The sequence below is a fragment of the Mastigoproctus giganteus genome, chromosome 1 (genome assembly GCF_048544385.1).
Source record: "Mastigoproctus giganteus isolate SK-2022 chromosome 1, ASM4854438v1, whole genome shotgun sequence".
Classification (NCBI taxonomy): domain Eukaryota; kingdom Metazoa; phylum Arthropoda; class Arachnida; order Uropygi; family Thelyphonidae; genus Mastigoproctus; species Mastigoproctus giganteus.
The window spans coordinates 173,300,337-173,324,696 of record NC_143575.1 but is presented as its reverse complement, the minus strand read 5'-3'; the positions used below and the strand labels follow the sequence as shown (position 1 = coordinate 173,324,696).

The 24,360-nt window shown below is 36.7% G+C and overlaps 1 protein-coding gene across 3 annotated transcripts in view; it reads left to right on the top strand.

The window, feature by feature from the left end:
* The window catches only part of IFT46 (intraflagellar transport 46), a 181,465-nt gene that overhangs the window by 18,837 nt on the left and 138,268 nt on the right, over positions 1 to 24,360 (top strand). For all 3 annotated transcript variants that reach the window (XM_090375072.1, XM_090375065.1, XM_090375080.1), the window contains exon 4: positions 4,723 to 4,925. In XM_090375072.1, coding sequence (XP_090231198.1) covers positions 4,723 to 4,925 — 203 coding nt within the window. The remainder of the gene's footprint in view (positions 1 to 4,722; positions 4,926 to 24,360) is intronic.

The following is a 24,360-nucleotide window of genomic DNA, read 5'->3' as shown; positions in this document are numbered from 1 at the left end:
TTGGCGTCATTTACAAAATAGTTTACGCTCACATGAGAACTCTCAAAATCATAAAATATGCATGCAACAGTGGAAGGAATTAGAGCTCCTGTTAAAATCCAATAAAACTATGGGTGTAAATCAAAATTTGATAGAGAAAGAAAAAAAAAAGACTGGAGAATGATTTTGGAACGAGTATTTGAGATAATTAAATTTTTAGCTTCATGAAAATTGGCATTGAGAGGAAGCAGTTAAAAATAATTTGAACCAAATAACAGGAATGTTTTGGGACAAATTGAGTTATTGTCTAAATTTGATCCAATACTTAATGAATAGAAACGGGTAGAAAGTGAAGAATGTACATGTACACGTTATTTGAGTAGTCAAATGCAAAATGGATTAATTGTAATGATAGGTGGAATGGTATTAAAAGAAATTTGTAGAAGAGTTTGCAAAATATTATTCAATTTTTTAGATTGTGCCTCGGATATAAGTCATATGGAACAAATGATGGTCGTAATTAGATTTGTATCTATGTCTAGCTGCACTATAAAAATTTTTGAACATTTCTTGGAATATTTAGCTATTCATGATACTTCAAGGAAAGGACTAACAGAATCTATACTAAAAATGTTAGAAATGAACAATATCGACCTAAGTAACTGCTGTGGGCAAGGGTATGATAATGTTAGTAACATGAAAGGTAAACGTAATGACGTACAAGCAAGAATTTTACTAGAAAATAGAAGAGCTTTTTATGTTCCATGTGTTGCACATAATTTAAATTTAATTGTATCTGATGCAGCACATTCTTCAACAACAAGCAGAATTATTTTTTGGAACATTACAAAGGTTATACACAATTTGCACTGCTTTACCAAGTAAATGGGATATTTTAAAAAGGCACGTAAAAATTACTGTGAAATCTCTACCAGAAAAAAGATGAGAAGGAAAGATAAAAGCTGTTGAAGCAGTATGATATCAGTTATGAGATATTACAACTGCATTAAATGAAATTAAGGCAATCCAAGATAATGATAAATGAAATAAGGTAATTTAAGAAAGGAAAAGATGCAAAATTGGAGTCTGAAATACAAGGTTTGTTAACAGAAATTTCTTCTTTTAAATTTATTAGAAGTGTCGTTGTTTGGTATGAATTAATGACTATTATAAATAAAGTAAGTAAAGCTGTGCAAAGTAGTACAATTAATATGAACACTGCAATTTTATTGATACAAGGTGCTCTTAGTCAACTAAACGAATTTAGAACATGAAGATTTAAATTGTGTATGGATACAGCTATAGACATTGCAGCTGAGTTGGAAGTACCATCAGTGTTACAAGAAGTGCGAGTTTATCTATGAAACTTCATCACCTGAATGCTCTATTGATCCAACCAAAAAGTTTGAAATGGAATTTTTTAATATAATAATCGATGTAGATATCATTAGCTTACAAGAAAGATTTGATCAGTTGAATGAAATATCATCAGCTTTTCATCTTATTCTAAAATCAGAAAACTTTATGAATGTATTTGAAAGTGCAATAGAAATGAAATGTCATCACCTTGAAGGAATTTTCGCTGGTGAAGATGGGAGCAGCGACATCAATGCAAAAGAGTTACGTCAAGAAATCCAATCTTTGCAGCATGTTTTAAAAGGAATAAATTTTGGTTGCTTTAGAATTATTGATATTTATACAAGAAAAAAACTTGTTTGAATTATATCCCAACATCACCATTTCCCTTTGGATATTATTAACATTGCCAATTACGGTTGCATCGAGAGAGAGAGGGAGGGGGGGAGTTTTTCAAGACTCGAAATGATTAAATTTATCAAGTAAACATCATAAGGTGATGATGTGAAAGCTTTTAAGTTTATATAAATAATGTACTAGTCATTTAAAGTTTAAATGAATAATTTTTGCAAAGGAGCCCAAGATGAATATTTTTCCCAGGGCCGACAGATGTCTAAGTACAGCACTGAGAGATAGTGTGTTGATCAAGGAGCTGATAGTTAAGATTCTGTTGGAAAAGGGAAGTGGTGCTTAGCAGGTTGTAGATGGAAATGGATGTTATTGAGATTAGAAATGAGAATCATGCATGTTTGTGAAATTAATTAGAAAGTTATTTTTTAATTAATTTCTAATTAAAGAAATTAATTGGAAAGTGAGGTTTTAGTTCTTTTTGCTGATGAGTAAGTTTGACTGTTCATGAGCTATTAATTTAGATGCAGTAAAAGCTTTTGGAGTTAGGTGGTGTGTGGGGAGGGAAACGGCTGTACAATTTTTAGATACACAGTACACCCAGCAGAGTATATTTAATTCCTTAACTCCTATATCTAACTCCATGGCTGCAATAGTGCCTCCTAGAGTATTACCATTAAGTTTGTTCTGCTGAATTATCTTGCAGCTGGCCTGCAAAAACCATAAAACTGCAACTCTGAAATGTAAAGAATATTGGATATCATGATGATATCTAACATAACTCTCAAAAAACAATTATAATGCATGTAGACCTGAGTTTTGTTCTGGAAGTCAAAATGATTTTAGCCACTTAAAGTCCCATTAAAGCAAAGTGGTGGTATTATGCTGGGTGATCTAGGTGACAGATGAGTGTAATCTGTCACCTAGTAGTGCTAATATAGATACTTGGCCATTTCTCTGTGGGATGTAGATGTGGATGTAACACATTGATCCCTGGTTATGTTTGTTCATATGGGCTAAGATGCATCACAGAGAATTTGATTTAAAAGTCTGAGAAATCAGTTTCGACATCTGTGCTACCCCAACTGTTTAATTTTTATCACTCAGATTTCCCTTACTGTTAGCCGCCTTTCTTCTGTGTTACTAATTTGATTGCAATAAATTATTACTGTATTGCCATTAGACAATTCACTAATGATATTACATAAACAGAGTGGTTGCTATGTAAGTATGTGGAATAGAAAATCCTCTTTCTTATTCAGCGAGGGGAATGCCAGAGACATATTCAACTCTGACAGTAAGCTAGAGAATCTTGTAATAACTGAGAGTAAAGTGGAGGAGAAATTGTTGAAGATAAACACAAGAAAGGCACCTGGGGTGGATGGGATCTAACCAGTTATATTAAAGGAGGCAGCAAAGGAAGTAAGCAAACCCTTAGCCATAATTATGAGAGCTTCCTTGGACTCAGGGGAGGTACCCACAGACTGGAGATGCGCAAATCTAACCCCAATTCACAAATCAAATCACAAATCAAATCACAAACCAATTCACAGGATCAAAGGCTGACACAAGTAATTATAGACCTTTGAGTTTAACTTCTGTTCCAGGAAAATTAATGGAAGCACTGGTTAAAGAAGCACTGCAGGATCATCTAGACAAGACTTCCGTTATAGCTGGGACACAGCATGGTTTTGTTAAGGGGAAGTCTTGCCTGACCAATCTGATTGGATACTATGATGCAGTCACAAAAGAACTGGATGCAGGGAATAACTTTGATATTATATACTTGGATCTTAGAAAGGCTTTTGATACTGTTGCACATGGAAGACTGCTGAACAAATTGGAGCAGTGTGGCATTGGAGACAAATTGCTGCTATGGATAAAGGGATGGTTGAGGGGGAGAAGACAGAGAGTGGTAATCAATGTACACTGCTCATTGTGGACTAATGTTATTAGTGGAGTCCCTCAGTGTTGGGTCCATTATTGTTTTCTGTATTTATAAATGATATTGATGATGATATATCAAGCTTAATGTCCAAGTTTGCAGATGATACAAAAGTTGGCAGGGTTGTCAAGGACACTACTGACACTATGCTGCTGCAATGCAACAGGATCTGGAAAGGTTGAGCAGATGGGCTGAGAGGTGGCAAATGAAGTTTAACATTGACAAATGTAAAGTACTACATAAGGGAAACAGCAACCCCAGAGCAACGTATCAATTCTGTGGTACTACACTGACAGTGGTAGAGAATGAAAAGGACCTGGGGGTAATTGTGCAGGCAGATATGAAGTTCTCTGAGCAGTGCAGACGGGCTACAAGAGTAGCTCATGGTGTCTTGTCAATGATATACAGGAATTTTTCTAGCAGGGATAAGGAGGTGATTATTCCTTTGTATAAGGCAATGGTCAGGCCACACCTAGAGTACTGGGCTGGAGGCCTCATTTCAAGAAGGATGTAGAGCTGCTGGAACGAGTACAGAGAAGGGCAACAAGATTAGTGAATGGAACAAAGGGTGCTCTTACGAAGAAAGGCTTAAGTTTTTGCAAATTACAGTGTCTTAAGACTAGGCACCAGCGTGGTGATCTGATAGAGGTGTATAAATGCTGATGGGATTCTTCCTCTTGCTTAGAATAATCACCTGAGAGGACATAAATTCAAATTGAGGAAAGACAAATGTAGGATAGAAGTGCAGAAATTTGTCTTTAGCCAGCGGGTAGTTGGTTGGTGGAAGGAACAGACTTCCATCCCTTGTCGTGGAAGTTGATAGCCTAAATAAATTTAAGGCTCAGCTGGACAGGTATTTCAAACGAACAGAGTGGTGAAGTGGAAGTGTGGTTTTTTTTTTTTTTTTTTTTTTTAGCTGATTCTGCATAAGCTTGCTTTCTTGCATCATATGCTTCTGCTAATGCTAAAGCATTGTGAGGTGACTGTTGTTAATCCCCGTTTTTTTCAGACTTTCTAAAATTTGTTGCACTTTGTGGAGCTTTTAGTAGATTATGTTATAAAAATAGTAATTTCTTTTGAATTTTCATTTTTAGTCTTCTCCAAAATCAGGAACAACCCGACCAGTTTCACGTCCACCTTCAACCCGTCCTCAGTCAAGGCCTATGCCATCTTCAAAGGTAGGGCCTTTGGAGAAACGAGATCATACAGAAGAAATTGATCAGAATAGCCCAGATGAAGAAGATGAAGAGGAAGAGGAAGAGGATGATGATGAAGAACAAGGCATTCAAATAGAAGGGTGAGTATTAAAAATGTTAGTGTTATATTGTTTCTGATTTATTGTACTTAATGGGTTAAAATTAATATTGATTATGAAGAAAAAATCTTTTTTTGTTTTACTTGTGGTTATTTTTAAAATCAGTGTGATTAAATTTCTTTAGTAATAGAATACCTGTTGGATTGCAATTTGAAAATAAAATTGGTGGTCTGATGAAAGTTTTGAATGAAAATAATTCTGTATTTGGAATATTGTCAGTTTAAGGTATAATCCAGTTGTAACAAATATTCATTTTAACCTCTAATGATAATTTTTAATATGGTAGGCCTTCTGCAATATACACTAGTTTTTCATGTCACTTTACAGATGTTCCTTCAAGATCTTGAGGAACATCTGTAGAGTGAAGCTAATGTTTAGTGTAATGTTCAATTTTATTATCATTAATATTATTATTGTATGAATGACCAATGTTAACTTTCTTTTATGTGAATTTTCCAGATATGATGAGAAGAAAAATCTTTTTCCCCCATCATGTTATCTAGAAATTCACTTTTATCATGTATTATCTGGAATTGTTGTTCTTCTTCTTCATTTTTATCTTCTTATTCTTATCCAAATTTTATAGAATTTCTTCATTTTCATCTTTAAACTCACATTGTCTCAAATCTTGTTGAAAAATGTGCCCTACTGTCCCACTTTTTGAAACCATAGTAAATATAAAGATGCCTACTACTGTCTAGAAAGCTTGCAACTGGAGTCTTTCTGGATTTCAGATTCTTAGCAAAATAAATTAGAATACTTGTGAAATAAATAGTTAAAAATCTTTCTTTATCTAAAAGTGTAAGTACAAATTTTAATACTACTATAATCAAATCTTGTCTCAATGAACTAAACAGCAGAATATAAGAATTAAAATGGATTATAGTATGAGGCAGAGTTAGAAATTTTGCCTTCTCTTATGTTGGTACTTTTTTACAATGAAAATTAAGTATTTAAATATATATTAATAGCAGTGCAACCTTCATATAACACAGATGTTGGGGTAGGTTTAACACCTGCATTATAATCAAAAATAAAATTTACCAGAAAGGAGTTCTCCTTTTAGACAAAGGGGGGGATCCTTTCTTGCCCTTATGCCATCCAAGAGCCAAGTTTGTAGCACTAAATTGCGTCGGTAATAATAACAATAATACATTAGCTCAGTAGTTCATATTTGGAAACCACTGTAATAGCTGGTTCTCCCTCTATGATATATGGTGTTTGCTTCTGCCAGTGTCTGTTGTGAAATTTGTGTGTTTGCCATAAACTGCATTATTTTTTATATTCTTCTCTGGAGATATGACCATACTGGAATTATATCTCAAACTGTGGTATAATGAGGCACAGTATATAAAGGTTGTACTGTATTTAAAAGGGATGTTATTTTTCATAAAATTTGGCTCTCACATTTTCTGTGCCACTATTTTTAAAACAAGACTTGTTCTGCTACCCTGGGTACCAGACAAGTATTAGTGTAACAAGGTGATTCAAAGCGATCTCCATAGTGTGGGCAAAACGAATAGATTCTTTTTTGGTTTTAAATACAGTTTTCCTTATTTAGTCATATGTTTAGTTCTTTTGCATTACAAGAAGTAGGCAGAGTTCCAGAAGAGAAATTCACCACCTTTCTGTTTCTCGTTATTAGTTTTAACCAAACTAGCTCAGCTGCTTGTTTACTCTTATGGCACTGTTGCTGCCTCCCCTTAGTGGGGCGCCTCTGTAGCCAGGTGGGAAGGAGCAGCAGTGCGTAGCACAAGCTTCTTCATTATACCAGGGTTCAAGCCCGTCACCACCAAATACGGAGGATGCGGAAAAGTCAGGGAATGACCACCGCATATCCCGGAACAATATGGCCTTAGTTGCTAATGCTCCTAAAAACCAGATAACAAACAAACAATCCCCTTAGTGTGGCATGAAACCTGAAAAGAAAGTAATCTTTATGGGAGCAAAATGATCTCCACAAAACCTACAGGATCTTAGGATCCGAACATGACCACTCACAAAATAGAAGACTTAACTGATGCAGTGCTAAATGCCAAAATATTGACACTGTTAAATCAAGAGCTCCAATATATCTTGTATTGCACTCTGCTCAAGAACAGTCTCTAGGTAGTTTCTCACCTTTTAAAATTCAGAAATACATAGAAAACGTCATAGGATCTTCAAAAACAACCAAGCTTCTGAGATCTGGTGACTTGCTCATTGAGATCTCAGTTGAATGTTAATCAGAATGACTCCAAAAAATCACATTCTTTGGAGAATTATTCATTGGATCCATCACTGTTCGTTAATCACCAATCCACACACTAATACTTATCCAAAGTATTCAGAAAAGACTGCTTCTGATGGTACTACATAAACTGACTCATCAGGCATGAAATCAAAGAAAATTCTCACCAAGAAGATCCAGTTCCTGACCTCTTTGCAGAGGAAAAGATGGATACAGAATGACCATACTTCAACTTCTTGAAAAATATTCTGATTGCTATACGCCATCAGCTCATGGTTGCAAACTAAGGGCCGCACTAAACAACCTAAATAATGCCCAGTTTCCTTCAATGGAATTGTAAATGATATTGCAGTAACCCTGATGACATTTGAGATTTTCTTCTCCAATATAACCCAGTAGCCTTTTGTCTTCACAAAACTAACTTAACAGCATCTGTTACTACTCCATTTAAACATGATATCATCTACAGAAAAGAGTGTCTCTCATGTAACCAGTTCAGCTCATGAAGGTGTTACAGTTGTAATCAGCTCCAGTGTTCCTTCCCAGCTGTTAATGCCATAAACAAAACTAAATGCTGTGGCCACTCTAATATCCTTCCGGATATTTGAGTGGCCACAGCTTCTAGATTTGTATAGACTATAAGGAAACAGTGGTAAGCTTTGCTCTTACAATTGTCTCCTTATATCTTCCCCCTAACCAAGACATCTGTTACAACAGTGGTTTCCAAACTTTATTTAACAGCAGCCCCCTTTTGTAATAATAGTAGTTGTATTGGCAAATGTTGCAAGAAAGCAAGCTTATATAGCATCAGCCAAAAAAAAAAAACCTACACAATTCACACATCCATATCCTCTAAGAATTTATCTAGTGCTTCCTTGTATTTATTCAACCCATCCACTTCCACAACAAACTGATGGAAGCCCGTTCCATCAGTTGTTCCAACAATCATCCCATCTGCTAGCTGAAGGCAAACTTCTGCACACCTATCCTGCAACTATCCTTTCTCAACTTGAATTTAAGCCTACCCATGTGTAGTCACAGCAAGTGGAAGAATGCCATTAACATTCAACTTACTCAATCCATTCAAGGCTTTAAACACCTTAATACGAACTTGCCACAGGTGCCTAGCCTCAAGATGTTGCAATTTGCAGAAGTGAAGCCTTTCTAGGTAAGAGCATCCTTTTGTTCCCTTCACCAGTCTTCTCTGCATCTCTTTCAGCAGATCTACATCACTTCTTAAAGTGAGGCCTTTAGACCTGTAAACAGAACTTAAGATATGGCCTAAATATGACCTTATACAAAGCGATAATCACCTCCTTACCCCTGCTAGCAAAGTTTCTGTATATCATTGACAAAACCCTGTGACCTGTCCTGGCAGGATGTGTGCACTGCTCAGAGAATTTCATTTCTGAATGCACAATTACCTCTAGGTCTTTTTCATTCTCCACTACCCTGAGTGTAGTATCACACAGTTGATAAGTTACTCTGAGGTTACTGCTACCCATGTGCAATACCTTGCATCTGTCAATGTTAAACTTCAACTGCCATTTCTCAGCCCATCGATCCAATTTTCTTAGATCTTGTTGCAGTAGTTCACCCTGATGGCTGTTGTTAATAACTCTGCCAACCTTTGTATCAGCTGCAAACTTAGACATTAAGCCTGATATATCTTCATCATTATCATTTATAAATATCGAAAACAACAATGGGCCAAGCACTGAACCCTGGGAGACTCCTCTAATAATATTTGTCCATGAAGAGCAGTGCCCATTGATAACTACTTTCTGTCTTGTTCCACTTCTTCTTCTTCTTCTTCGGTCCTTAGCTGGCAGCTGGGGGAGGCGGTTGGCCACGCAACCAGTATGCTGCTGTAGGTGCCGCAGGGTTTCGGACTTGCTCTGTGATGTTCTTCCATACCTTACGATCCATGGCGTCAGTCCTGGCCTGGTTAAGGTTAAGACGTCGGCTCTTCAAGTCATTTTCCACTTGCTTGGCCCACGTTTTCCTAGGCGCAGTCCATTGGATGCTCCATTGGGTGGGTCGTTGTCTCCAAAGGAGTGTGGATGGTATTCTGTTCATGCCCATTCTACATACGTGGCCAAACCATCTAAGCCTTCGCTTCTGGATTTGGTCGGCAATGGTTGGTTGCTGTTGGCATCTGGCGCGGATGGTATCATTAGTGATGCGGTCGCGAAGAGAGATGCCCAAGATCTGCCGCAGGCATCGCATTTGGAATACCTCAAGTTTGTTCAAATCTAACTTGAGACAAATCCATGTTTCCGATCCGTAAAGAAGAATAGGCAGGATCAAAGTCCGGAAGTGGATGGTTCCACTTAACCATCCCTTTATCCATAGCAGTAACTTTCCCTTAACGCCACATTGCTCCAGTTTGTATATCCAAGTATAACAGTCTGTTATGTGCAACAATGTCAAAAGCCTTCCTGAAATCCAAGTATAGTATGCCAAAATTATTTTTTGCATCCAGTCCCTTGATCACTGCACCATAGTAACCTATCAGATTGGTTAGACAAGGCTGCCCCTTAACAAGTCCATGCTATGACTGCAGTATAAAAGCATTCCTGTCCAGATGATCCTAAACTACTACTTTCAACTAGTGATTCTGTTATTTTTTCTGGAACAAATAGTAGTAGTAGTGGCATGTGATGCAAGAAAGCAAGTGTATGAGCTTATGCAGCATCAACCAAAAAAAAAATTCACACCATTCCCTCCAAATGGCTATCCAGTTCCTCCTTAAATTTATTTAACCTATCAACTTCCACAACAACAGATGGAAGTTTGTTCGAGAAATTAACCACCCGCTGGATAAAGGCAAATTTCCGTACATCTATTCTACATCTGTCTTTTCTTAATTTGAATTTATGCCCCCTTAGGTTCGTATTCTGAACAAGTGGAAGGATCCCATCAGAATTCAGCATGTTCAACTCATTCAAGGCCTTATACACCTCAATCAGATCACTGCATAGGTGCCTAGTCTCCAGCCACTGCAATTTGCAGAATTTAAGCCTCTCTTGGTAAGAGGATCCCTTCATTCCCCACACCAATCTTGTTGCCCTTCTCTGTACACGCTCAAGCAAATCTACATCCTTCCTAAAATGAGGCCTCCAGACCTGTACACAAGGCGTGGCCTGACCATTGCCTTATACAATTATAATATCCTATCAAATTTGTCAGACAAGACTTTCCCTTAACAAACCCATGCTGTGTCTGAATTATTTCTGCAGTCTTGTCTAGATGATCCTGCAATTCATCTTTAACCAGTGACTCTATTATTTTACCCGGAACAGAAGTTAAACTATTTGGTCTGTAATTACTCGTGTCACCCTTCGATCCCCCTTTGTGAATTGAGGATACATTTGCACATCTCCTGTCCGTGGGACCTCCCCCGAGTCCAAGGATGCTCATAATTATGGCTAAGGGTTTGCTTAGTTGCTTTGCTGCATCCTTTAATATAACTCGTAGATCCCATCCATCCCAGGTGCCTTTCTTATGTTTAACTTCAACAATTTCTCCTCCACTTTGCTCTCAGTTATTACAAAATTATTAAGCACATTTTGATAATCTTCTGCCATTTTCAAACCTTAATAACTCCTCATGTGTGAATGTAGATGCAAAATACTCATTCAGTTTGTTTGCTATCTGGGCGGGATCAGCAACAGTCGAACTATCGATATCAAGTGTACCAATCAGATTCATCACCTTCCTTTTAGAGTTTATATAAGTAAAGAAATCCTTGCTGTTTTTCTTAGCATCCGTTGCCAAAGATTTCTCGTAATATGCCTTCGCCTGCCTAACCTCCTTTGTGACCCGATTACAGACTAGCTTATATCTGCCATAGGCTTCTGAGTTGCATGATAATTTATATGCATCCTATGCATTTTTCTTCTCTCTCACGAGTCCCATTAGTTCATTTGATAACCATTTAGGCCTAAACCTTGAACAATATTTCTTAATAGGTATGAAACTTTTAGTAGCTTCCACGATTAATTCCTTGAATGCTTCCCACTTAGAATTTACTGTTGGTAACATCGTCAGTTGATACCACTGTACAGAATTTAAAAACTGTCTGAGACCACTGTACTCACCTTTACAGAAGCAAAAACCCTTTCCTTTATCCCTGATGGTAATTATATCTTTAAGTAAATCCCACATCAGTACACTGTGATCACTGCCACCTAGTGGTTCCTTTATATGCTAATACTTAATACATGAATGATCACTGCGGATAACCAGATCAAGAGTATTACCCTCTCTGGTTGCCTCTCGAACATGCTTCTGCAGAAAACAATCATCCAATAAATCCATAAAAGTCTTACTAGTGTGTGAGTGACCAACCCACAAGTTCCAGTCAGTATCTGGGAAGTTAAAATCCCCCATTATAAGACATTCTGATTTACTAGCTCACTCTATTTCTCTGTACAGTTGTTCATTGTACTCATTCGAGTCATTAGGCCTATAACACACTCCTACTCTTATTTTTGTTTTCACAGTGCTTATGTCACACCAAACTGACTCAACAGTGCACTGTTAATCTATATCAACTGGATGCACTTCTTTTGATTTTGTTTTTCTTAATTAACAGCATGACACCTCCTCCCTTCCTATCCTTTCTGTACACATTTTATTCCCCAAATACCAATTCTGCATTCCTAATATCAGTGTGACACCATGTCTCTGCTATCCCAACAATATCCACCTGTGATGTCTTGACCAACACTTCAAATTCATTTACTATACTTCTAGCATTGGTATACATGCAAGCATACATGCACCTATTCTTGGTACCCTGACACATACCATATAATCACTGTTTCACGATGACTGCCATCAGTCCCTGAAACCCCCAGCACCCCTCGCTCCAGGTCACTACTTATTCTAATAGAAGTTGTGCAAGAATCACCTTTACCTCTGCCTGTGGCTACTTTTAACCTTTCAGTCTGTGAATCACCCCAAGCTAGCAGTTTTCCGACCCACCTAACACTGCCTTGATAGCATCAGCAAATATTCTTGCACCCTTTCTATTTAAGTGTATCCCATCCCTGTAGAAGCAGTCTCTCCTGTTAACAAGCACAGACCACGCTGAAAAAAATTCTACCCCTTGAGCCTTGCACATTCCCTCCAGGGCCGAATTGATTGACAAGGCTCTCATCATGTATTCCCTCTTATCGTGTCTGGGCAGAATTGCAGACACTTTCAAATTTAACCCTTATTCACGACTTTTTTGCAACATTGACCTGTACTTGTTAAGTAAATCTGCAGATCTCCTACTCTTAATGTCATTTGTGCCAACGTGTACAACAATATCACCTTTTGTGCCCTTAAAAGGTGATATGTGCTTTACAACGTCATCAATTTTTGCCCCCTGGCAGACATACCCTGGCCCTGTTCCATCTATCCTTTTTACACAATATATTCCCTGTCTCCCTGATAATAAAGTCACCAACAATAACTAGTTCCTTTGGGACCAGCGCATTCTGCCTTGGTGATTGCCGCTGTGTTGCCTGATGCCCAGGAGTGAGCTCTGGCATTCAGTTGGGCAGCTGAGAGCTTGACAGGCCCCTCATATTAATTTCTTCGAGGGGGCATCTACCCTACACCCCAAGCTCTCATAGATGCCCAATAGAACACTGAGCTGATGCCTAATTTCTAGACACTCTCTGCACCTGGCACACACAAAGACATCCTCCTTGGCTAGATCATGTTCTGTTCCAGAGAGTTCGGCAAACATTTCACAAGTTGCACATTTTTTTTTAGGCCGTGATGCATTGGAGAATCGCCCCCCTCAGTTCTCCCCCGAGTCACAGCACTCCTGCCACTTTGTGCCCATTGCTTTGCTGCTCTAGTCTGGGCATGATATTTTAAATTAATAAGATCAATAAATTTAATTAATTAATTGTCAATACTACGCTATCTAATAGAATCCTAAATGCAGTGATGCGTATTACGCTATATATTATACATTAGAGCTACCTAGTTACCACAATTAAAAATCTGAATTCCCTACCACTCTATACAAAAACAATGGCTGCAAGATTCGAATGAAATAACGGTTTTACGTATATTAAGTAGTACTCTACAAAAACTCTTTATCTAAATTAAAAATAAAAATAACCAGCGTAAGTATAACTATAAGACTACATATAAAGTACAATATAAAATAACAATTAGGTAAATAAAAAGGCAAACACTTATCACTTTTTCGGGGCCTATAATTCACAGCTGTAATTTTTAAAGAGAGTCAGTGCCCTCTTAAGTCTCTTGCCTAAATGTTATGCTTACAGGTCTGTAAATACTCATGTTGCCTTTTGATTCCCCCCTTTATGAATTGGGGCTACATTTGCACATCTCCAGTCCATAGGGTCCTTCCTTGAATCCAAGGATGCTCTCTTAATTATGATTAAGGGTTTTCTTACTTTCTTTGCTATCTTCCTTAATATAATTGGATAGATTCCATTCACCCCAGGTGCCTTTCTTGTATCCATCTTGAACAGTTACTCCTCCACTTTCAGTTATCACAAAGTCAATTAGCTCCTCATTAAAGTGTGATAAACTGCTTGCATCCCCTTCCCTAAAGAATTCCTTGTTTGAATGTAGATGCAAAATACCTATTCAATTTATCTGCAACCTGAGCAGGGCCATCAACTTTTAAACCATAAACAAGTGTCCCAATGTGGTTTAACTCCTTCCTTCTACTGTTAATATTAGCATAGAAGTCTTGTCTTTGCTGGTTTTATTTATTTATTTTTTTGTATTCTTTGCCAGTGACTTCTCATAATCTGCCATAGCTTGCCTAACCTCCTTTGTGACTTGATTACAGACTAATTTATATCTACCATAGGCTTTTGTTTCCTGATAATTTATATGTATCCCGTGCACTTTTCTTCTCTGCAACATGTCTCAATAATCCCTCTGACATCCATTTAGGCCTTGAACAGTATATCTTCGTTGGTATGAAAAACATAGTAGCTTCTTTGGTTGCTTCCCTTTTCCCATTTAGAATTTGCTGTTGGTAACATCATCAGTTAGTCCCACTGCACAGAATTTAAAAAAAGTTTTTGAGACCACTGTATTCATCCTTACAAAAGCAAAAGCCTTTCCCTTTGCCCTGGACAGTAGTTATGTCTTTAATTAAATTCCACATTAGTACACTGTGATCGCTTCCACCCAGTGGGTCTCTTACCTGCAGATTCTTAATGCATGAAGAACCACTGCTGATAACCAGATCAAGAGTATTGCATCCTCTTTTTGCCTTACTAACATGCTGCTGCTGTAGAACAGTCATTCAAGAAATCCACAAAAGTTCTACTAGTGTGTGAGTGATCAACCCACAAATTCTAGCCAACATCTGGGAAGTTAAAATCCTCCGTTATGAGACTTTCTGAGATGCTGGTCACCCTCTCTTTCTTTATATATGTGTTTGGTATATTAATCACAGTCACTAGGCCTGTAACACACCCCTACTTCAATTTTGTTTTCCAAGTCCCTAAATTACACCAAACTGACTCAACATTGTACTCATCACCCATTTTGACTGGATTCATTGCCTTAAATTTGATATACTTCTTAACTAAGAGCATAACATCTCCACCTCTCCTGCCCTTCCTGTATATATTTTACTCCCCATATTCAAATTCAGGTCACTTATGTCTGAGTGACACCATGTTTCTACTATTCCTACAATGTCTGCATTTGATGACATAATGAGTTCTTCAGATTTATTTACAATGCTCCTAGCATTAGTTTACATGCAAGTATACATGCATCTGTTCTTACTCTGTTCTTCTTAGTTATCCTAACACAGCCCATACATTTATTTGTTCCAGAATGACTTGCAGTAGGGCCTGAAGTCCCAGACACCTTTCTTTCCATGTTTCTGCATGTACCAATAGTAGCAGTGATAAAATCTTACCTCTAATTAAGCAATTAGTCTGCGTATCCCCCCTACCAAGTTATCAGTTTGCCAACCCACCTATCACTGCCTCGATATTCTTGCACCCCTTCTATTAACCCCGGGGGCTCACATCTGGTGAGTATGAGCTTGGCAAACCCAGGGTTCTGAGCTGGATATCATCATTCTTCTCTTTCTTGGTGATTCCTTTCTACTTCTCTCTCTCTCTCTGTCTCTCTCTCTCAGGGTAACTCGGGAATTTTTTTTTTTTTTGGCTGGTGCAGCATAAGCCTCAGGCTTCCTTGTACCATGTGGCTAATAATAATAATAATAATAAGTGTATCCCATCCATGTAAATAGTCTCCTGTTAACAAGCATAGACCACGCTGAGAAAAATTCTATCCCATGAACTTTGCACAACCTCTCCAGGGCCAAATTGAGTGATGAGGCTCTCAACATATACTCCTTCCTATCGTATCTGGGCAGAATTGCAGACACTTTCAAATTCAATCCTAACTCGTGATTTTTTTGCAACATTGCCCTGTACTTGCCCTGTCCTATGATCTCCTTCTCTTAATGGCATTAATGCCAACGTATACAACAGTATCACCTTTTTGTCCTTAAAAGATATATGCTCTACAACATCTACCGTTGCCTCTGGCAGAAATACTATGGTCCTATTCCACCTATCCTTCTTACCCAACATGTTTCCCTGATAATAGAGTCACAACAATAACCATCTCCTGTGGTATCAGCACAATCTGCCTTGGAGATTTCTGCCGTGTTGTCTGATGCACAAGTGTGAGCTTTGGCATTGAGTTGGGAAACTGAGAGCTTTGATGGGCCCTCAATTTTAATTCTTTTGAGGACATCTACCCTACTTCTTCTAGTTATAAATGCCCACTGAGTTGGCATCTAATTTATTTACACTCCCTGCACACACACACACACAAAGATATCCATCTTGTCTGGATCATGTCCCATTCCAGAAAGGTCTGCAAACATTTCACAAACTGCACATTTTGTTTGGCTGTGATATGTTGGTAAATCCTCCTCTTCAGTTCTTCCCTGAGCTATAGCACTTCCTCTGCTTTGTTCCCATTGCTTTTCTGCCCTAGTCAGTGGCATGATTTGTATTTAAATGCAATGAAGATTTAATTAAATTAATAAATTTAATTGACTCTAATGCATTAAGGGCTTATGCCTCAAGCTGCAAAAGAGTTAGACTATGTATATCTTAGTGCACTTGCATCATTTATACACAGCCAATTATAGATTAGCAACTTAAACAATTCCGCTATTGCAAATTTGCTAATCTATAATTGGCTGTGTATAAATGATGCAAGTGCACTAAGATATACACGGTCTAACTCTTTCGCAGCTTGAGGCATAAGCCCTTAATGCATTAGAGTCCTAACTTATATCATACACCATCAGGCATCTCTCATATTGTGGAGATATACTTCACAACTGTTTTGTCATCATTACATCACTGGGTACCTACCCACCCACCGAAGAAGGGCCAAATAGCCCTGAAACGATGCCGTCTGGGTGGTGGTATCCACTGAGAATAAGTAACAACAGTCTTCTCCTTCAGGTGAAGCGTTACTTATTCGAAGTAGTGCAATGTCATGGCAACTCGTCATGAAGGTATTCACAATATGAGATGTAACTTAAACGATGCCGCTATTGCAAATTTGCTAATCTATAATTGGCTGTGTATAAATGATGCAAGTGCACTAAGATATACATTGTCTAAATTTAATTGATTAATTGACTACACTAAGCTAATAGATTCCTATATGCTGTGATGCATATCACACTGTCAAGTTCAAGACGTATGTTGCACTATACCATTACAATTGCAAATTGTAATGGTATAGTGTCTTAAATTAGTTATATCCTTTCTAAAAAGTTAAATTCCTTAGCTAAACACAAAAAGATAAAAAGATACACTGATATAATAGCGATACAAATAGTAAGTTGTAACTTACAAAATCATTACCTAATGAAAAAGTTCGGTCCCCAATTTTACTTAGATAAACCATACAACTGTCCCTTCACAATGATCGAACTGTGGCTTGCTCTTGGCAGTTCAGGACCTAGTGCTGCTGGACCTGATGGAGTTCACTATTCCACGTTAAAAGAGCTCAGTGAAGACATGTCATGTTTTACTCCTTTTATATAACCGGAATTTTACAGAAAGCACTTCCCCTGATACCTGACACTATGCACATGTCATAGCATTATTAAAACCTGGCAAAGACTCAATGAATCCATATTACTATTGGCCTGTTGCCCTCACCAGTGGCATAGGCAAAATAATGAAAAAAAAATAGTATATTCTTGTCTCCTGATCACTGATCAAATACAGTCTCATTGGTTCATCTATACAATGTGGATTTCATATTGATAGATCAACTTTAGACCTCTTGATTCAAACAAAAACCCAGATTCATAATGCATTCCTAAGAAAGGAACATTTAACTAAGTTTATTTAGCCATTGAGAAAGCTTTTGACACAGCTTGGCATTATGGAATTCTTCACGATCTATACACATTAGGCCTAATGGGCAATCTCCCAAAGTTTATACAGAACTTTCTGAAGCAGTGTCTTTCCAGGTCCACATTCAGTCTTCCCTTTCTTGAAGGTATACCACATCCAAGAAGAAGGTATACCACAGTGCTCATTTTTTGAGTGGCCCCCTCTTCATTATAAAAAACAACTCGGTAACTAAGACTGTTCCAAACACTGTTTTTAATATGTTATATGCAGATAACTTTAGATATTTTGCCACTCTCAAAACATTTTGCGTATCATCTGAAAAAAAAAAAAAAAAAACAGCTGCAGTTCATTTCTGTAGAAGAGATAAGATGATAAGCTTTAGAACTGAGATAAGATGTAATATCCATCTTATCTCAGTTCTAAAGCTGTGCAACTGTGTTATACTTGTTGTTCCTGCTGTCTGATTTCTTGGCTTAATCTTGGATAAAAAATTACCTTTCTTTACCATATAAAACATCTTATAATCACCTGTTTAAAGAAATTAAACATCTTGAGAGTAATATCAGCTACATCATGGGTTGCTGACTGTGATAGTCTTCTTTACTTAAATCTTGCTTTAGTAAGATTACAGTTAGATTATGGATTTCCAATTTACAACTCTGCTAAACCTTGATGTGGTAGACCCTGTTCATCGCAGTGGCATACACATTGCTCTTGGAGCCTACCACACATCTCCTGTCCAAAGTCTTTACACTGAAGCTCACAACCTTCTGCTCTCTCTCTCTCTATGATGATAAATTTTACTACTAAATTATGCTATCAAAACCAAAGTATCTGTGCATCCAGCTTGGCAGTATCTGTTTACTCCAGATTGGGAGAACTTGCCATTCATCCATGAATGAATCAGCCAACTGGTATATCCCTTTGCTCATTACTTGATAATTGGCAGATCTTTCTAAATTAGCCATCTATAATTCCACTGCTCTATGGACTTTCTATACTCTAGCATGTAATTTATCCCTTCAAGAATGGGGATAAACTACTCTTTCTCAAAAGAACGTAAAACATCTTCATAAGTCAGATCTTCATAATTGCAAAATATGAATATTATACACATATACACAGATGGCTCTAAAACTGACCATCTTCCATCATCCATAATCTCCAGTCAGTTAACATTAGATTTTACCGTCTTTACTGCTGAACTGCATGCATTATAAATGGCTTTGGAATCTATAAAATTTCACAGTTTACTCATAGTGTCATATTCGCTAACTCTCTGTGCCATGCTCACTTCACAGTAATCAAGGAAACATCACAACTGCGTACTTGATCATTTTCAGAAATTGCTGATTGATTTAGCTAAGGAGATAAAAGTAGTAAAATTCTGATAGGTCCCTAAGCCATGTTGGTATACCTGGCAATGAAAGTGATGACCATGCAGCCAAAATACACTGTGGAACCAGTTGATGCCCCTTTTAAAATTCCTTTCACTGACTACAGAAATCTAGTAATAAATCAAAGTGAAAATCACTGGCAAACCATGTGGCAAAATCAAAAAGGCAACAAACTCCTTCAGATTAAACCAAATCTCCAGTCTTGGCCATCCAGTTTCCATTTGAATCATATAAAAAGTCATGCTTGCAAGGCTAAGGATAGGTCATACACCTCTTCACTTTTTTCTTATTTCTGCCGTAGATCCACCATTCTGTCCAAAGTCATACTCGAGTCACAGTCCAACATATCATAGTTGACTATCGTCTCTATAATAGGGCACGGTTTGCCGTACCCTATTATAGAGTATTTATCAAGGTACTTATCAAGGCATGCAGCCCAAATCACTCCTACTTTGAAATGAATTTTAGACAATGACAAATCTGATATGAATGCAGTTTCACTTTCCTAACAAAAATACAATGCTATGACATAATTTGCTAAATCCTACATAATGTATATATTTGATCTTTAGTGGCACCTGTTACTATCATTGTATTTCTGTCTTTGTACCTTTAGCTATCATTATGCATAAACCTTCCAATAACAATAACAACAACAGCAGTCTGCCCTGCTTTTGAAATTGGCAAACAATGTGGAGGATTGGCCCCCCCTCTCAAGTATGGAACTGATGAATGAAAATAATTTTTAACCATTCATCAAGGGATTAAAATACATAAATTAACCGATGAATTCTGATTTTTTTTTGCATGCTTTTTACTTCATTTTTTCATTTTTATTTATTTTTTTTGATAGCTTGATGCTCTCTTTTGCAATTGATCAAAATTTGTTGTCATAACAGTGCAGTATCAGTCATGGGATGACCTTTTTTCACACAAAACAACCCTTATCGAAATTAAAGCATCACTGCTTGGAAATTTTTTAATAATGGCTCATGAGAATGATACACTGCTTAGAGGAACAGAAAAAATAAAATCTTCCTCTTATGCTGATGATAAGCATTGTGTATCACTTTGCTGTGAAATCCAGCCATAACCCATTTAGTAGGTGAGCCAGTTATGAAGGCAGCTGTTGAGGGATGGCTGTAGATGCTGTAAATGTCAAGTCATTAAAAAGTGATCCAAATTTAAACCATTAATAATGATAGCTCAATAGTACAGTGATTTTTCACATAAACTGTCACAGTACACAGAATGATAATTTACTATGAAAATTGTTCAATGTTACAGAAGTGACAAAATATTTATATTGTATTTGTCTTAAAATGAACTTTGTAGAAATATTCTGTTACAAAACCATTGGTGTTCGTATAAAATAGAACAAATAATATACAGTGTTTCAATTAAAATGCACTAGGGTTTGGCTTGCTCATTTTTAGGTTTAGGCTATTTATCATTTGGAATTTTTTTTGTTTTTTTGTCATATTTGATCTGAAATTTTTGAATTAAGCTTTTTAAAATGTGGCTAAAATTACCATTTAGATTTTATTGTTTCAAAAATTAAAATTTTTCCTAATCAACTGCTTATTTTTTCTCACATGAAATTGTTTCTCAATTTCAGTTTAGTCTAAAAACATCATTGGTGTACTTCTGAAATGAATGTAAAATGATTTTATTTTAACAAAAACAAAATAAAAATAAATCACTATGGTTGTAGCATGAGTAGGTGTAAAACAAACTGCCTCATATTGGTGGCAACATTTTACAGCTGAGAGATTTTGTGGGGCACCTCCCCAGATGTGGGAACAATATTCCATGGTTGGGGAGATTTGCGAATTGTACAGTGAACAGCTGTTTGGAAGAAAGTTAATGCCAAGTGCAAAAGAGAAAACTTTTTTTTTTTTTTTTTCAATGCAGAGGAAGCAATATTTGTAATGTGCTTATGCCTAGCTTGACGTACATAGGAGAATGTCTATGACAGTCCCAAGGAGCAAACTTCCACGTGATGTTGCAGAAGTTGGGTAGTTTGGATAAATTTAAGTACGAACTAGACAAATTATTAGAGCGGCTGGACAGATGTTGTGAGATGGGCATGTTTGGCTGATACTCTATAAGCTTGCTTTCTTGCATCATTGCTACTTCTAATATTATGGATAAAAGTATAGTTGATTATCAACTATAGTGGTTATCAATGGGCACTGCTCCTCTTGGACTACAGTATTAGTGGAGTTCCCCATAGAACACTGCTTTTCCCATTATTTATTTATTATTATTTTTTTCTCAATATTTATTGATGATATGATGAAGGCATATGAGGCTTAATGTCTGAGTTTTCAGATAATACAAAGGTTGGCTTGGTGGTTAATGACAGTAATAGGGATATGCTACAAAAATATCTAGAAAAATTAGGCAGATGGACTGAGATGTGGCAGTTGAAGTTTAATATTAACAAATTCATATTCATGGTAGTGCACATGGCTAGCAGTAATCTCATAATAATATACCAACTGTGTGGCAACTCATTTAGTTAGTGAAGAAAGAAAAAAGTATGGGGTAATTGTGCATTGCAGATGGGCTGTTAGGATAGATCATGGGGGTTCTGTCAATGATACAGATGAATTTTTTCAGCAGATATAAGGAGGTAATTATCCTATTGTAGAAAGCAATGGTTAGGCCATATCCTGGGACTGCCTACAGGTCTGGAAGCCTCATTTGAGGAAAGATGTTGATCTGTCAGAATGGGTGAAGAGAAGTGTGTGCGTGCACACGTGTTATGGAGGTTTAATGGTTCATAAGCTTCTGGGACCATAGTGTGCCTAGCAGAGAAGTGCTTGAACTAGCTGAGTGGTTAGGAGTGAAGGTGCAGTTATTAATGATTTATTGTAAATTCACCTGCTCAGATGATCACTAATCTTGTTCTTGTTTATAAACAAGAACAAGATTAGTTAGTAAGGGGAAGAAATGAATACTCTTACCAAGAAGGCTTCAGTTGTGCAATTTGCGGCATCTGTAAACTAAGCTTCTGCAAGAGTATCTGATTGGGGTATTTAAGGCTTTTAATGGATTGAGTAAGTTAAATGCTAATGACATCCTTCTTCTTGCTCAGACAACACACGTAAGGAGGACAAAAATTTAAATTGAGGAAGGATGGGTGCAGGATAGGTGTATGGAAATATGCTTTTGGTAGGTAACTGTTGGAACAAACTTCCATTTGTTACTACGAAAATGCATAGGTTTCAATAAATTCAGAATAAACTCTAATAAATTATTAGAGGTCATACGGGTGATGTAAGAAATTTTTTTTTTTTTGTCTTGCATCATTTTCCACTACTAATACTAAAAATGGAGGATACAGGCAACTCTTGGTTTAAGAACATTCGATTTACGAACATTTGTATAACCGAATGTCACAATTCATTCAAAATTTCTTAAAGTCACCAACAGATAGAGTTCCTTATAAAACGAAATGCCAACCATATAGTGAGCACAATTGTAAGATTTAAATAAATAAACTTTTAAAAATGTATTTATTACAATAATTATCAGAAAATTATTATATGATAATTATACTGAACTGTCCTTGGTTAATAAAACTAATCTAGCCAGTAAAAACTTGTGTCCACAGTTTGTGAATAATTTAAGTGATTTTGAGGAACCAGTAGAACCCATGACTGAATAAATTGTTGAACTGGACAATAAGATGGACCTCGAACTTGACGTGAGAGAGCTTTTGGACTTTCATTTTGAGGAATTAGCAACCGATGAAATAATTGAAATAGAGACACATCTAAATTCTGAATTAACAGAAGAACCTGATATTCCACAGCCTCCCAGAACATTTACAAGGCAGAAAATGGCTACAGCTTTTAAATCAATTTCTGAGGGGTTGGCATTCTTTGAAGAAGAAGAAGACGCAAATATGGAAAGAATTGCAAAAGTGAAATTTATGACTGTCTGTCTAGCATGCTACAGTGAGATTTTTGAAGAAAAAAAGAAACTAACTCTGCAGTCTTCTATAAAAACATATTTTAAAAAAGTGGAAAACCATCTGTTTCTTCATTATCAGATGCCCTTCCATCTACTTCATCTGCACCTAGTGCCACTTATGTGGAAAATATTGAACTCTAATGAAGATACTGATCAGTAAAAGTTGAATACATACTTATGTACAGTACATATATTATGTTAGTACTCATTTTCTTTGTTTCTAGGCACCTCCGTAGCCAGGTGGGCAGGAGCAGCAGTGCATAGCACACGCTTCTTGATTAGACCGGGGTTCGAGCCCGTGCTCACCTAATACGGAGGATGCGGAAAGGTCAAGGAATGACCACCGCATATCCCCGGAGCGATATGGCCTTAGTTGCTAATGTTCCTAAAAACCAAATAACAAACAACAAAACATCTTTGTTTCTATTTTGTAACTCTCTATGTTTTTAATTAAGATTAACAAGTACGATATCTTGGTGTTTTTTTATTCTTTTCTTATTTTATTTTACATTAACGTATCACATACAATACGTACATTATAATAAAATATATTGTATAGACCATTCGATGTTTAGTACATGGTTTTAATGCTTTAAAATGACTGCTAACACATACGATATGTATCGTAAAAGCTCAGGAATGCAAGATACACATAACGAACAAAACATATAACGATCAGCGTCTTGGAACGGAACTCGTTCATAATCCAAGCATTGTCTGTTATGAGAAAATAAGCACTTCACTCTGTGTAGAACATAATCTCTTTAATTTCTTAAAGGACTACAAATTATTCTCAGATGTTTCATGGTGTTTCCTGTACCACTTCTTCAGTTGCTAAAGGCAGCTGAACAGGTAAATGTGGTAACTTAATTATGTAGTGCTCTTACTTTAATCATTTTGAGGCTTCTTACGTACATTCTTACATTTTACATACATATAAGTTTTGCTGGATTAGAGATTATTATATCTTTAATAACTTTCTGCGTGGTTCTAGGGCATCAACAGATCAATCATCTGTCTGGCAGGTGCTCTTTGTGGGCTTAACTGCATGGGTGAGTCAAGGATTATGTTAGAAGGGATAATGAAGGGTTCTTTATGGTAGCTATCAACATTTTTGAGCTTATTATTTCTGTTTTTTTATTTGTTCTAAAACCCTGCTTTTGAAGATATGAATGTGACTGTTATCTGTTTGCTCACCTTTTATTTCAGTTGTAATTTGTACAGGTTGAAATGCTTATTTTCTCACTGTTTTTCATTTTTTTTTTTATTATAAAAGTGAGAGTAGTTATTAAAAAAATAACCACTCTCATTATGAATACAATATTTCATGTATAGTACTGTGTTGCCATAATTTAAAGTATATAAATACGAAAATATTTATCCAAAATTGTTTA